The sequence below is a fragment of the Solanum pennellii genome, chromosome 6 (genome assembly GCF_001406875.1).
Source record: "Solanum pennellii chromosome 6, SPENNV200".
NCBI lineage: Eukaryota > Viridiplantae > Streptophyta > Magnoliopsida > Solanales > Solanaceae > Solanum > Solanum pennellii.
The window spans coordinates 50368288-50385198 of NC_028642.1; the positions used below are offsets into that span (position 1 = coordinate 50368288).

The 16911-nt window shown below is 35.8% G+C and overlaps 1 protein-coding gene across 4 annotated transcripts; it reads right to left on the reverse strand.

Annotated features, from left to right (window-relative positions):
* Window positions 1-2: 2 nt before the first annotated feature.
* Window positions 3-16521, reverse strand: LOC107023745 (general transcription factor 3C polypeptide 3). Of its 4 annotated transcripts, none has more exons than XM_015224530.2 (18): window positions 16159-16521; window positions 14890-15004; window positions 13617-13724; window positions 12980-13161; window positions 11826-12021; window positions 10559-10816; window positions 9544-9690; window positions 9232-9310; window positions 8901-9014; window positions 8643-8812; window positions 6458-6576; window positions 3792-3915; window positions 3603-3677; window positions 3068-3194; window positions 2789-2903; window positions 761-951; window positions 543-655; window positions 3-398 (listed from the first exon to the last, which is right to left on the reverse strand). In XM_015224530.2, exons 1-18 carry the CDS (start codon window positions 16497-16499, stop codon window positions 132-134), a joined length of 2841 nt encoding a protein of 946 aa, XP_015080016.1. In that variant the 5' UTR covers window positions 16500-16521; the 3' UTR covers window positions 3-131. The 4 variants fall into 4 exon arrangements, with proteins under 4 accessions (XP_015080016.1, XP_027773644.1, XP_027773646.1 ...); XM_027917843.1 differs by having other exon boundaries at window positions 8643-8833; window positions 16159-16518; XM_027917845.1 differs by lacking the exons at window positions 3-398; window positions 543-655 and adding an exon at window positions 2606-2667 and having other exon boundaries at window positions 821-951; window positions 8643-8833; window positions 16159-16518.
* Between the last annotated feature and the right edge of the window lie 390 nt (window positions 16522-16911).

Genomic DNA, 16911 nt, shown 5'->3' on the forward strand with positions numbered 1-16911 from the left:
GATAAGTTCATAAAAAGGCAAATTATTGTAACAAATTTTATATTACACTTGTGTCGAAAACGATCTCTCTCCCTCATAAAGGTAGGGATAAAATCTGTGTACATTTATCTTGTCCTTGTGGGCGCATATTGTCATACAGTACAGTAATCTTTCAGAATCTGTCTTGCCAGATCATGTGCTCCACTATTTTTGTAAATCAAGTGCAGATTGTATGCTGCTTCTCTGCGTAGATCACAATAACCTGGTTTTCTATTTTCCACGGGATCTGGGTTTTCATTAGGAAGCTTTGGGATGGGATAATCGTCTTCATGAGTGTCAAGTACCCTTTGATAATATATGGCAGCTTCAGAAACAAGACCAACATGATGACAAGCTCGACCAAAATTAAACAGTGCTTCCTACAAAAGAGATTCAAGGAGTCCCTTTAGATGCTCCCCAAACACCTCTTAACTATGTTGATGTAATGGAAAAGAAAAATATTAAACTTTAGATCGTCACAAAAAGGTCGTATTTCAGAAGGCTAGACAAGTTCAAAGTAGAACCTGACTGTTTCCTGAGAGCCTCAAATTATTGTACAGGAAAGCCATTCCTTGTAGTACGCACTGATGCTTGTTCAGAAGTCTGAATCCAAGAGCTACATTTACTAAAGCACTTCCTGGAAAGAAAAAAAAAGGCAAACCTTGAAATTGATTACCATGAAAGATTAAAACAATGTCAAGTCTGCCTTCGTTTATTTGTGATTGTTAGAAGAAACCCATACCAATACAGAGATTTATCAACTGATTATCTGGCATCAGCTTATAAGCTTCTAAATACTCTCTAGCCGCATCTTGATGATGGCTGATCGTGGTAAACTGATGACCAGCAATAATAATTGGTGGTATGCAATCTTTGTGTTTGGCACGCATATGGTTCAGGAACTTGCTATGTTTTGAATGCCGATTATCTAGTCTGCACATGATCATTAATAATCAAACAGACAAATTACAATATAATAAAAATCGGAGATAAGATCATGCAGTCATGAATTTGTAAGAGGAGGGGTTCTCTTTTTTATTTTTTCATTAAGAAAGTATTTTCTTTTTCTTTTGCATCTTTAAAGGCTCCAAATCTTATTCTGGACAAGATTTTCACTGTAGTATCAAATCTCAAGTAACTACTTTCAGCTGATGTTCTACTGAATATATTTTTCGCATATCACAGGTTGTGGTAAGGTCTAGGTACACTCTACCCTCCCCAAACCCCACTTTGTGGGACTCCAATGGGTATATGTTGTTGTCGTTGTCTTACAGCTTAGTTATAAAAGAATTGAATGCATGAATAACCAATTTTCTTGAGATTGAAAAATTCAACCCAGAATGCTACAGTTTATATGAATACATACTAATCTAATTAAAGAATTTAACATTGAAGAAAATATGACAAGATGGCAAAGATGTTTAAGTTTCAAAACTACAGAGGACAGGAAAACAATTGAAAGACTATAGATTACTAGGCTGACAAAAAAACAACTGAAGTTACGAAAAAGTGTCAGCTAATTGAGTTGAAGTTCAAATCTAAGAACTGTATTTACATTGAATGCATAAGATAGTGCCTCCTTCCCAAACTGAACCACCTACTTTAGCAAGCACAAAGTTTTATACTAGAATGTCCGAATGCAATTATATGTTTTAATTTGGTAAGAGTATAGGAAATAATGATACGTGAATGGAGATCTAAAGATGTCAAAGTGAATTCAAAATAATATAAAATATGTATTATTTATGTCAATTAACTTTCTGATGATTGTAAAATTGCTGTTGAAGGACAGACGCCAATCTACAGTTTAAAATAGAAATCAGTCAAACAAAATAGAGGAGCATAAATCAAATTATGATTCTCAAAATGCTACTGGAAAAGCAGGCTGCTGGATCACAACACGGACAATGAGGTGGTGGAAAAAATACAATTAGCACAAAGATTAATACAAGCGGGTGTGGTCTACATATTACCATCCCCAGACTCCACTTGTGAATTTACACTGAGCATATTGTTGTTGTAGGATGCGAATGCATCATTATACTTTAATTTATTAGAGTACAGGATATAATAATAGGAAAACCTGAAAAGCTAGGATGTTAAAGACACCAAAATGAATTCAAATAATACAAAATAACATTATTCTATTGAAGGAAAGAAGTCAAACAAGGAGCATGAATCAAATAGCTATTCATAACCTTAATGTGGTACTTTATCATTTACCGATCTTAAAAAAAAAACTTTATGTTATACTCAAAATACTACTGCATGGGTGGTGGGTTCCAACACGACCAATGACAACCATGTCCCTCCAAGAACTTTCTGTAGTGCATTCAGGATATATAAATCCTAAGAACCAATCCATGCCGGTGCTTGCTGACTGTTAGCCCCCAAAAATGCCCAACCACAAAAACAATCCTTGTTACTTTAGTGGTGAATTTAATAAAATTTATTAAATGCACTGTATGAAATATTTCCAACAAAGTTTAGGCATAAGAAACTTATTAGCCGCAGTCTCTTTATCTCAACTCACGGGAACTCGGCAGAATCAGAGAGTGCAAACAAACATTTACAAACAGTTAATTACCTATATTATTCAGTTAATTCTGCCAAGTACCTGCTTAACAAGGGAAACAGAAACCAATTCCGCTAGTACCAACCACAAAAACAGAAGAGCATTCAGAACACTGATACAAATTTTGCTGATACCTTGATACCAACCACAAAAACAAAAGAGCGTTCAGAACACTGATACAAATTTTGCTGATACCTTGATATTACTTTGTAGTAGCAATTCCATGCTGCAAAGCTGTAAGGATGCTGACAGACAATGGAACGTGCACAATCGAACCCATGGATGGGATCAGCAATGTTATATCCTACTTCTACAAGATAGAAAAAGAACGTTTCAGCAAGCATATGCATCTTTCCATTCACTTGACAACATTAATCAAACCTAGTATATCTCAACCTGCCAACAGATGTCTCAAAGTAGTTATACAAACAAAAGTAAAGGGAGAGACTGCTAACACTACAAGTTGAAACTTACGAGCTCCTAGAGCTTGCAGCTCCTCTTTTTTCTCAACAGACAATGTGCTGGATGCCAATTTTAGACACAGATTAATGATCTCAAGTGCATCCCAATACCTTTGCAAGGATATTAAAGCCTTGCAGAGCTACAAAAAAAAGGACTTAAAAGTGAAAAATTGCATTCTATCTGACAGAACTACAAGTACTAGTAAATAGAGCAGACAAAGAATCAGAGATCTATTTAGCATTGAATTTCCTGTGTATGTTAATCATATTCAACTATACATGTCAAAGAAGACATCTCATACCTCTGCTTAGACTAAATGACTATCTGTACTGGTATAAAAACTGTAAGCATGTGTCGTCTAAAAACGAATAAACACAACAAGAGCATTAATGTGTGAAAATGGAACAAGAGCTCACATGAAACTGACATGATAATTAAGGAAAAGAAAGTAAAAGATAACAATCAAAACAAGCAAGCAAGAAAGAAAGAAAGGAGAGGAAGTAGTTAAAAATTAAAGAAAAAGATGAGATGAGCAAGAAATACTAACATCTACAATAAGGCACAGGTGTTCCTCGTCTTTTAGAAGATCTGGTAGTGGAGGTTCCCGGTATACGTGCTCCTCCTTAAGAATTAGGATACCATACAAGAAAGAGAAGGAAGTATTAGGTTTAAATCAAGGGTATAAAAAGTATGTAACATGTGCGATAATAGAAGACATTGGCTATGGGCTTCTCACAGGAAACTCACTGTCCGAATCGTCACTTTTCCAGTCAGCTCCAGCAGCCAAAGCTGCAGCTTTTTTTGCTTCCTTTAACATTTCTTTCTTCCGAAGCAATTTTTTTGCTCTTGCAGCTTTTGACCTATCAAAAAGCCATAAGATTCATTATTTACCTTCCACTATTGAGATCTATCTATTATATACCTCCTTCATAACGACAGGTTAAATCGCAGGTAAGTGAATAACAAAAGATCTCAATAACTGTGTAACTGTGGGATGCTTCAGCTAGGTGGGATTGTCAAGTTTTTTGCCTAATTGCGATTTTATACTTGTTGCATCGTGGGTGCTTCAGATAATAATGTGGCAAGTTTCTGCTTCTCTCTTTTCATTGATTCTTACTTCTCAAAAAGCATTTTTCTTAAAACTAAAATTTGATGATAAATTAGAAAGGACAAACTGGTCAAATTATAATTATTTTTGCATTAATAATAAATAGATTCAAACAACTGTAAAAAAACAGTATAATGGAGGCAGACATCATATCACAAAACACAAGTGAGGTTAATATTACGAAACCAAACCTGGAGGGAGGTCTGTGGAAGTGTCCCATTACTTAAATATAGGTGACAATAGGTTGAATTCAAAATTCGTCCCTCTAAGTTTTGGGTTGATATGGCTAATAGAGTGTCTAAAAATTGATTTTCAACCCACTATTTGAAAGACTAACTAAAAGTACTCAGCATCTCACTTAATTTTCTAGTTTAATTAGTAGCATGCTAAGGCTGTCATCTCAAGTAAAAGAATTCTAGCTTCTGACTTGGGGATAACAGCCACAGAAACATTTGGCATGGTATAAAATGGAGCATGACTCTGTGTTAACAATATCTCAGAAACAGGAGATAGTTCAACAACAAGCACTAGAAAAGGAGAAGCAATGGTATCTCTCTTGACAAGAAACGCTAATTTCCTAAGCATGGAAAAGGTTGAAGACATTGGATCTTTCTTTGACCAACATGTCGGGAGCTCAATTGGAGAAATTTTACCCATCACTTTCATAAGGCCGGTTGCTTGTGAGGTGCCACCATCATAGGTTCAACAGCTCTTCGATGATTTGTCCTTGCCATAAACTATTGTAAGTTAATACAGATCTTTTTGATCAAGTAGTAAGTTAATCCAGATCTCCCTCCAGTTTTTTTCTTCTTTTTCTATTTTCTGATAAGCCCTTCTATTCCTCTTTTTAAATGGTTTACCTGTGGAACCGAGATAAGGAACATTTTTTTGTGGGTGGGTAGGGGTTGAATTTGCAGAAATTGTTTGGCAAAATCCCAAAATCTGCAACAATAAAAAAATGAAACTTTGGGCCAAAATATACTTGCAAGTTCTTTCAAAATTTTAAAGCTTACCCCAAACTTCTATATTTTATACTAAAGTATTATGACTCCAACTATAATTCTATCTACCCAGCCCCTCGTTAAACGTATTCTCATCGGCCAACTATCCATTTCCGCCACATTCTATGTAAGTATAGCAATAAATAAATTAGTAAATCTTCGAGTTTTGCTATTTCGTAGAAAGGAGGAAATCGAGAAGAAACATCAATGGATCTACATAACTATTGTAATAGCCGGTAATTGTGTTATGAGCAATTTTATGAAATATTGTGTTATGATTTTTGGGTAATGTATTACCAAGTTCATTATGAAAATGATAATTTTGTGTCAAACTTATGGGTATAAACCATGTTTCATGTTTTTTTTTAAAAAAAGCGGATTATGTTTCCCAAAAACTATGGCCAAATACGTGTTGAAATTTCAATCATAACTTGACCCAAATCTGGTTTCCTAAAAATATTTGAGAATTCATGCTCAAACAGTAGCTAAGAGGCACCACTGTTTGAACACACAACGGCATTTCAGCACAAATTCAACTTTACTCAGCACTGGTGGCAAACCAGTCCAGCCTGCATCTGGTGTGTTGGCCTGGAAGGAAAGAAATTCAAGACTCTTTGAAATTTCTAGCAAATCCATCAACTTATTTAGGATGAACTGTCTTAAAGTCTCTTCTTTTTTTGGTGTAAAAATTATCTTTTTGAGGATACATGAGATCTCATAGAATCTGATAGGCGAAGTGTAATAAAGATAGCTGTTAATTCTCTGTTTTTTTCTGGTAAAATGTTAGTCGACGTGTGAGAAAGCTGGCCTGGACACCAGTCATCAAAAAAAAAATTAGTTCTCTATCTTAGCCCTCCATTTGACTCCTTTTTATGGAGTTCGTAATTACCTTCCAGAAACACCTCTGATGTTGACTTTTGATATATATACAAGTTACCTTAAAAAAAATATATATTAATCTCAAGAGCTTTCGCAGCTTGAAAAGAAATGGACGGTATGACCTCTATGTATGCCAATCATTTGTAAGGATATGTCTTTCCTTACAAAATTTAATGTCAAGTTTTAGTAAAAATATAAAGAAAACCACCCAAATTGATATTTAAAAAATGATATAAATGTAAATGAAACAATTTGTCCACAAACAGATCTTATTTTTTTCCAAAACATTTCATGGACAAGACTTGGCTATATATAAGCTCAACCCCTGAAACTGCTGGTTGGCTACTTTTGCCCATAGAATCCTCAGCTAAGGAGTTGAAAGAAAAAGCACAAAATGGTAAAAGTCAAACTCACAGATCAGATGCCAAAGCTACAGGCTTAAAGCCATGAAAGATGGTATCTGTTTGGTGATCGTCCACAACCTTGATTCTTTGATTTAGAACACTTTTAGATAGCCTTCTCCGCACTTTGACCTAAAAATATATCCACCAATTAAAAGAAAGAACAAGCAGAGCAGTCAAAACTCAAAAGTTAAAAGTGCAAATTGCAAAAAGAGCCTAAAGAAGTTTGTTTGAGCTTTAATCACAAAATGCAATTAAAGCGCCAGCTTTAGTGAAGAAATCGCCAATGAAATAGAAAATAGAAATCTAATTTTAAAAAGATGTAACTACAAATACAAACAATAATTACTTGAACTCTTGGAGAGAATAGGAGAACTATGATAAACTATACATATGCCCTTAATGACAAAACCCATTGCTGAAGGTGCACATGCCTTAGCTTCATGACGCCTACACTAAAGCGCTAACTAAGTGCGACAAAGCGCACAACATGGACTTCACTGAGTTTCAGGAGTTACGAACACATTTAACAATACTAAGAACAAGTTAGATACAAGGCAATCTCTGAGAGTGAAATGATGCTAACAACTGGACATTTATTCTAGATAATTAAATAACTTCACTTAAAGTAAACACATAATTTTGAAGTATGGTTATAGCTTGTGTTCGATTCTATTTGGGTACTCATTATGGATGTTTTACAAAGCAATGTTATTATGCAACTAGGATACCCATGTCCAAGATAACTTTGACCTTGCATGCATTAATTCACTTCAAGGAGAAATGCCTTACTTCCAACAATTCATGTCACTTTTGCACTCCTTGACCTTGTAAAGTGACAAGTTGCAAAGACTTCAACAGAACTTTTTATGGGATACAAAGGAAGAAATTAACAAGCAACATTTAGTGAATTCAAGAGCTGTCACATCATCCAAAGGAATGAGGAGGATTTCGAGTTAACCGTTCACTCACCTTATAGCTGGAGTTTCTATTCTTATTGTGATTGCAAACACTAGATTAAGCCCTTCACATCCATTTCTTGCTTGCAAGAGTGGAAATTGGATTGGTATTGAACAAGTAGCAAGATATACCATTCTCAAAAAAACTTACGCTTGATTAATGGAATCAAAATAGGAACAGGGAGATTCCTACTTGGGTCGATCAATTGGGTCTTAATATGTTTCCCTTGGGTTTGAAAGAACTATTGGGGATTCCCTTGCTAGAGTTGGGAAACTCCAGTAAGTAATTCAATTGAATTATTTTCATTTATCCTACGTATTTCAGCAGATAGTTGTGTTCATGAACTAGCTATACCTTATTGAGGCTACAACCCCGATCCTTTTCAAAATCAAAAACAAATCATACTTTCTTGCATCCCAAGTGTTCAATAACATTCCCAGCTTATAAAAATGTGATTTTGGAAATTGGTACATGTTTTTGTAAACCTTCCATAATATTCTGGCTTTTGGCTGGAGAATATCTATCTGTTTCCGGAAGAAATCGAAGAATTTCTTGGGAATCCTACAAGACCCGTTCATTCTTTTTTCGCTATCTACAGTTCTGTTGTGTGTGCTCGGGTAGAAGACTAGAAGTTTTGTATAAATGTATTTGCAATGCTATCAAGTATTTCTATTTAAGTTCTTCTCTCCGAAGAAATGATTCATCAAAATAATAAGTCACCATTGATACCGACACATCTGAGATCCCCAAATGCTCGGAGTAAAATAGTCTAGTTTTAGAGTTAACTGTTCACTTACTGTTTTGTTTGAAGAATAACTTAGGAAATTCACAAATTAACACTCTTGGACACCTTGACACACTCTTACTCCTCGTGGGATCGACCCCAACCTTTGTTGGGTTTTTCTCCTTTGCACCTTCTACTTTTCTGCTCTTCCCTAGACATTTAATGGCTTACATTCTAGCAGTATACAGATAAACGCCAGCCAGAAAGTTGTGATTGTCCCAAGCAAGTTGCCCGGGGATGTAAGTTAGTAAGTATAGTGACAATGAATGATTGCTATGAAAGTTTCAACTCTAGATTTATTTATTTTTGTTGTCAGTAAATTTTTTTGAGCTGCATGAAGAAACTTTCATGTCAATGCCCCCACCCCCCGACTAACTAATTGAAATATCACTTTTGAAAAGAAACATCCCTAACTAGCAAACTTCAGGGTCATAAATGAAAAGAGTAAGCTTACCTTCGGTTGGACAGACTTAAGAAACAATGTCTCACGAATCAAAGGAAAAATAACATCAACACAAGCCTCTAGAGACCCTTTAGCTCTATAAATTTGGCAAAGCTTCAGCTTTATCTTGCTACTAAGACACCAAGATTTTGATGTACCAGAACTTGAGTCACCTGAAGATTCTGGAAATGAACCACAGAGCTCTTAAAAGAAGTGTATAATGATCCACATAATAGAATGCTAAAAGTATCCCAAGCAAATGATTTATACCTGATTCTTTGGGAGGGGAAAGCAAAGAAACTGCTTCATCATCTTTGCCTTCTTCAAGGAGGATCGATGATAAAGTTAATCGAGCATCAACACTATCCTCAAGTTCATTTACAGCTGAAAAGAAAAATAAATTAGATACAGACATTGAATAGATTTGGAGCATCAACAGACTTAAGCAAGTCACTAACACAAAATAAACCCATTCTGCAGGAGGGTATATAGTTGAGGAGGTAAGTTATGTCACACCAGAGCTATAAGTATTTAATGAAGTCTATGCACCGATAAATATATATACACACACACTATCATATCACATATGTTATGTGGATACCTTTATAGAAGTACTCAATTGCTTGCACTCTTTCCCTCAAAAATACATAACACTGGGCAATTCTCAAGTGCAAATAGCCCTGAAAAGAATTGAAATGGATTAACCACCAAAAGATAATAAAAGGAGTTTCAGAAGATATATATGCTTTACTAGTAGATAGTTCAACAAGGTTCCTCTCAATAACAGATCAACTGAGCATGGTTGGTCTGCTTGATAGTACAGAAAGGGCACATATACACGTGCTTCCAAGTGAAAGGATAAAATATTGCAATGTACACAGAAGCAGTAAAAGGGGGAGTGTTATTTCTTTACTTTATTCTTGTTGCCATCTCCAACAAGCATCATATAGTACTTCAAAGCTGATTCATAGTATTCAAGTGTCATAAAGGAGTCCGCGACCTCGGTGACTATGTCAGGATGTTGAGATGCATTTTCAGATTGTACAGCACGGAAAATAATCTGCACATTGCTTTACAAAGTAAGAATAGCATAAAACTTCAGTTCAAATTCATACACAAATTGTATAGAATTTTTTTAGAGACAACAGAATAGGATACACACCACCCTCCCAAGACCCCACTGGTGGGTATACACTGCCTGTGTTGTTGTTGTTGTCGAATAGAGTATTTAGAAGAGGTAAGATTGTATTTCACTTCAGGATTAGACTAAGCTCTGGGCTTAATAAAGAATTCTACAACCTGTGAGATTCAGGGTTCCCACTATGATCGGAGGTCATCGTTAAGAAGTACAAAACTTGAGATGTATAAGACTATAAGTACTTCTGAGACCTCATTTTGTTAGAGTCCTCCTGTTCCTCAATCTTCACCTCGGAAAACTACCCACTACTTGGGCCACTTTAGAGTCACTTTAGCTAATTAGCATGAAGTTATAAGTCCCATATGAGTCCTATTCTGCATGTTCTCCCTATAGATACAAAGTTTTAGTTAAATAAATTGTGACCACATTTAGCTTTTTCATCGTTATGTTACATAAATATGCAGGAGCTTTCAAATGGAATCTCAGACAGATATTTTCCCTTGAACAGCAACACCCACTGTAACCCATAACAACAGTTAATACTAAGAGGAAAATAGAGCAACTCCGAAAACCTAGTCCAGTTGCCATGATTCCAGTAGCACGTACAAAGAGAAATTATTCACACTTCCACTGTTATACTCATCAGAATAGTGTGTTTCACTTATTGTTTTACGAACTACTGTACTTGATCAGCCTTTACATTGCATAAAGAACTCAACATGGCAGAGTTATTATGAGTGATGGCACTTCTAAAAGCAACAAGAAACTTCAACATCAAGCTCAAACAAACCTCTGCCTCCTCTATATGGCCAAGATGTAAATGACATATTCCAGCTTTGATATTTAAATTAAAAGGCATCTGTTTCCCAGTAAAATATCTCTGCTTTGCCCACTCAATTAGATCAAGAGCTTTTAGATGTGCATTGTCTTCCATGTGTATCACAGCTAACAGATGTATCACACTTAAATCAGCTTCAGTTGGATGATTTTTCAGGTAGTCTTCGAGGATACCAACAGAGCACTCATGTTTGCCACATTTGCTGTAAAACTGGAGAAGCAGACAAGAAATCAATTTCATGCTTAACGGTGGAATATGAGAGTAAGTACTATTTGAAACAGCATTAATTATATATAGACAATAAAAATCCTGTAATTATTGGACTAAAGCAACAGTATTTCCCATAATGATTCTCCTGGCATGTTCTCGTCAATTTGTCAGAATCAAAACCTTGACATTATTGATGAAACACTTTACTTGATATAAAAAAATAGTGATAGTAAAACATGTTTTCTTTATTAGTAATATAAAGACAAATGATGTCCAATGAACATAAGGACGACAATAGAAAGTAAAATGGATTTTAAAAAATAGCATAAGATGAGGCATTCAACATGTAAACATTTGGCGCTTAGGCCAAAGCAACTCTGATGAATCTTGGGCCTAACTCAACTCAAAAAGTTAGCGCAAGGTGGAAAGATTGCCTAAGACTACATATCAAGACCATCACCCAACCCTTTTTCATCTGATGTGGACTCTTTAACACCCCACCTCAAGCACAGACCTGGACAATGTCTGGAGCATGGACAATTTAATATGGGGGGCCAACATCAAAAAAAAAAAAAAAGAATTGGGTTGGGTCCTGCACTGATATCATGTTTAAAAATGGACGTTGGGCCTAATCAATCCTAAAATTAACTCATGAAGGGAAGATTGTCTAAGACCATCTAAGGAGTCCACGTACCCAGCCCACAAACAGAGTGGGACTCCAACACCCCACACACACGATTGGACATCTGGAGCGTGGACAATAAAAGATGAAAGATCCAACATCGAAACAATACATTCTAGATGGAATCAAAGTGAATACCATGTAGAGAAATGGATCTTGGGCCTAACTCAACCACAAAAGCTAGTTCAAAAGGGGACAACTTCCCAAGACCACATAAGGGGACCACCCATCCCTTTTTTATCCGATGTGGGATTCTTCAACAACTTTATGCAAATCAATAAGACAACAAAGTTTGACAGATATTGAAGGAAGAAAAGATGCAAACACCTGAACAGCCGTCTTAAGTACTCCAACATCATTAGGGCATAGACGAGCAATTTGTTCGTACTGCTCTGCAGCTTTTTGATAATCTCCAAGTTCAATATATATTGAAGCCCTGTGAAACCTAAGACTAAGGTCTTCAGGGTCTGCTTTTATTGCTTTGGAAAGGCAATAGCGGGTCTGCTTCCTATCTCCCTGCTCTCTGTACAGTTACAATTATCTTTTAACTGACAATACTCAAGAAGCACCAAATGTTGCAAAAATAAACAGGAACCGGGGAGCAATTTTATACAACAATTTTAAAAACAAAACCTAAAATTGGCAACAAAAACATGGTGAACAATACATATTTGCTATTTCATCATGGGTTTAAAAGGAAACAGGTCAAATTTCTACCGTCACATACATAACACATTCCTAAATTAATTCACCAAGAGATGTGATACAAAAAAAAATCCTTCAGTAGGCTGTCACTCAAAATGTAGAACATCTGAACTTTGTGCATCAGTATCCAACACGCACAGACCTGATGCTTTCTTAATTCCTAATGCAGAATGGGTTTTTTTCACCCCACAATATATCATTGAGCTCCTTTAGAAGCAAACTATCACTTAAGCATCATACAAGAAGTAAATATATTTGTATCCTTGTGGTTCATCTCTCTCGATGTCTTTAAAACCAAAAGTAACACAAAGAACCCCTAACCGTCCATCTAAGCATATATGTCTCCTTCACTTTTTCAGAAGGTTAAAGAAAACAGTAGATGATAATGAAATTTTTCTGTTAGTTTTCAAAGGATGCCCTTCCATTAGGGAATACATAACTGTCAAAGTTGAAAGGAAGAGCAGAGAAAGCCATTTCAGAAAGTGATCAGCATTTTGGCATACCACTGAACGCGTAGGGGACAAAGATTTATCTCAAGGGGATAACTTTTACCCCTAAACACTGGATCTCTAAATATATGCAGGAATCTACTCCACATAGGAACGATAATACAGTGCTGTATAAAATAAGAAAAGGAATAAGGATGACATATTTTTACACCATACATGAGTAGACAGCTCAACTGTGATTTTCTTGAAATGTATATACAACAGAAAAAGAAGATAAGAAAAGACAGAAAAAAAAATGATGATACAAGAAGTCCAAGGAATTCTCACGTGGACCAAGCAACCAGGAGATTCCATAGAGATGCATCCTTCGGTGACAAATGTGCTGCAAGCATGTAGAAATTCATAGCTCTCTTCTTATCACCCATAGCATTGTAAATCAGGCCAAGTGTATGGTATGGATCAGGAAGGTTTGGCGAAAGACGAATGACTTCACGCAACACAAGTTTGGCCTGCAACAGAGAACACTAATAATGAGATAAATAAGAAATGGAAGGACTAATAGCTGTTATAGAGCCCTTCCTAAACCAAATCCATCAAGAACGGGGAAAAGACCACTTCCTCAACAGGTGTGCACAAATTTTTTTACATATAAGTGACAGAAAATACCAATCAAAAAACAAGTAGGGACAAATATCCAGAAGCAAAAATAGGTTCATTTGTTAGAGCAGGACCATTACTGACAACAACAAAGAGAGAGTAGCAACTTCATGTGTCAATTCATATATATATAATTTTTTTTAGAAAAGGTAACTTGTGTCAATTCATATATTTTACTGTGTAAAGAAAGTACAATCTTGATGAAATAATTCTTTTCATGCCTTATTGATATCACATCTACACGCAAAGCAGAAAATTATAAATGCAGATCAAGCAAGATCAGGGATGCACGATGCTAGATGCATACCTCTTCGTAACGGCCATGTGCATAGTGAAGAGTGGCATCACCAAGTTTTCTTGTCAATTCTGGACTAACTTTACTCTTTGATCCCTTCCGCCGACCTCTCTTCTTGAGCTAGATATGGTACAACATAACATAGTGAGCAGAAGATTACTAGCATCTGCACAATATTTACAATATGCAAAACAAGAACTTGAAACCGAAAATAAAGAGCGGTCAAATTACAGGTTGCAAAAAGACTACCTAATAAACTAATTTCAATAAAAATGGAGACAACCTCAGATTGTTCTGAACAGTCAAAACATAGCCAAAGCCCATCCAAAATATATTGAGAACCGATCGCTTCACAAGGTGAGTTAATAGTTAAGATAGGAACATCGGATAGGGAAATCATTGACAATAGTTCACAAACTAATTTGTAAAAATTCTTTTCTTTCTTCTGGACTCAGTAATATAGTGACTCCTTAAACCATTCATAACTTCCATGAATTGCTTATAATGTGAATGTTGAAGGCCAAAAGCTCATTGGGTAAGCACCACGACCACTATCAGTTGAGATCATTGAGTTTTTTCTTAGCTAAGCTCATAGCTGGAAGTGTCTCTTGGTATGACATAACCTTAGCAGTTAGCACTGGAGATCAACAAGCTTAACCTCAAACCTAGCTTAGGTAAGCAAGATGGTGCTTCGTATCCTCAAAACTCAAGGTATTCTTTTATCTACTGCATATGGCATAACCAATTCTTTGTAATCAGTTCTGAGTTAAACCAACATTCCTAGCTGCAACCCATCCAAAATGTGCCACCTTTGCGCAGCTTTAGTCTTCCATAGATCTTCCAAGTCCAAGTAAAATCCCAATGACCAGCTTGCATTAGTAATCTTTTTCCCAAATGATTAATGCTACATGTAATTCAATTTGAAATTCCCTTATCATTTAACAACTATATTAGGAAAACTCGTTTTAATGAGATATAATAGGAGATCTTAAGCTTGAAATTAAAGGCCTTGACTTTAAGACCTTTAATAAGGATCTGAAACCATAAGCTGGTAAAGGTAAAATAAAGTACTTGGTGATTCTAGTTTTTCAACTAATGACTTCTCATAAGAAAATAATAGCCGAGAACCCAAAACACAAAAGAATGCAAAAAAAAAAAAAAATTGTCAAGGTTGAGCTTGGGCCCGTGGTCTGCTTAGATCTAGTATATTGTAAATGGAGTTCAAAGTTTCCCCAGACTGCTAATGACAAAATATTATAGAAAAAACAACAAGCGGATAACATACCTTCCTTGATTTTCTCCTCATCCCATAATTCATAGCTTCCAATATTTCATCATAGCTTGCTCCTGGACCATCTTCTTGACGGTCTTCTTGCCTAGATTTCTTTGCTGGGATCTCACTGCACTCACTCACACACCCATCCCCAAACATGGTATAAGAAATTAATATAATATGAAGGTCAATGAGAGGCTAAGTGTCCAAAATCCAGACAAAGCATGTAAACAGTACTGCAATCAAAGAGATAATTAATTCCACCAACCCCATCTCCCGCCCCTAGTTAAAACAATCACAAAATTATTAGAAGTGCTAGAATATGAGAATCAGAACATCAAAAGAGTTCTAACTTTAAGTTAGATATAATATCAGTCTGCACAAATTTATTGAGTATTGTGTTTGACACTTATAAATAGGTGTAGTATGTATTAACTTATCGAAAAGAAAATTGGTGTTTCAGCATTCACCAAGGCCTCAATACATATTCTTTCATCTCTCTGATCACTATTCTGACTATAGTGCCGATTACAACCGAACTACATAATTAAACATACTTCACCACCATATAAACTATTATTACCTATAGTTTCAAAATTTTGCATATCTTACCACTAATCAAGAGTTCCCTATTTATCTTACACTTGTGTAAATGTATTTTTGCTACCATATACACAAAAATTGGGAGAGAGGTCAGCGAGATTGGGGATGGAGGCGAGCAAGATTCATATGTGGAAATACATACAAATAACACTAGATACATGTATTGATACCAAATACATGGGAAAGTGGTGAGCAAGATGGGAGAGAAGGGAGGGAGGCAAGTGATATTTGTTATGTAAATGGATACAATGTATCTAGAACAAATTAAACCTAAATTTTGACCTCATGTACCCGAGATACATGTCTAGACACCAAAATCAGGTAAGATACGTAATATTGTAAGCTAGAGTGTATCTAAGTAATTAGATACTAAACTAGTGGAATTTATGTAAGTTCCCAAAAAATAATGGGGCATCATTATGGTGATTATTTAATTTTCTATGCTAATTCTAAGGTGAAACTTCATGAGTAAAAAGAAGAGAAGGGGAGCATGGATTCAGAAAGACATAGTAGAATTTTTACATCATGCACTTCGGCAAAGTATAAATTTTCGCGTCAAAAATTCAAAATAAAATGTATATATTTCCGTTTACATGAGTACAATCACTATTCATTATTCATTGCCGTGTAGCAAGAAATTCAGCTTTTTTCCCTCTCGCCTCACATTATCGAAATTACCTGGGAGGTAGGGCTTGAGCTTTCCGCTTTTTGGCAGCGAGAGCTTCATATTGGTGTTCGAGGTGCTCAAACTGTTGGTATGGCTGGCGTCCAAATGCGTCCTCTTCGGTGAATGCCAAAGGATCCATTTCAGCTCCGAATTGAAATTTATACTCTCCGCTTCCATCTTCTTCTTCTTCTTCGTCTTCATCTTCGTCTTCGTCTTCATCATCAGCCTCTTTACAGTTGTTATCTCGGTCGTTGTCCCCTTCCCCTCCCTCTTCTCCGTCTCGCAATTCCAGTTCCAATTCCATTGGGTGTTCGAAGGCATCAAACTCTGTTAAAGTTTTTTCTTCCTCCATGATTGCTGAGTTCGAAACTTTGATGAGTGAATACAAAAAAAACTCCCCCGTTTTAAAGCACTTGGTTTTTTAATGGGCCGTTAACGGACAACTAATAAGGGCCCAAAGATGAATTTCCAAGGGTTTTGACAAATAACCACTTTAACTTTGTTTATCGATTAGCCATAATTTTAAAACTAATCGAAATTTGAAAGTTACCTACGAAGTCAAACATGTGATATGTATTTAGGGGTCGTTTGGTATAAATATTGATAGTGCAGGGATTAGTAATGCATGGATTAGTAATGCAGGGGTTAGTAATGCATAGATTAGTAATGCAAGGATTAATAGTGCAGGGATTATTTTTTGTCAAGTGTTTGGTTCACTACTTTCCACTTAATTTTGTGTTTAATTTATAATTCTACAAAAAAAT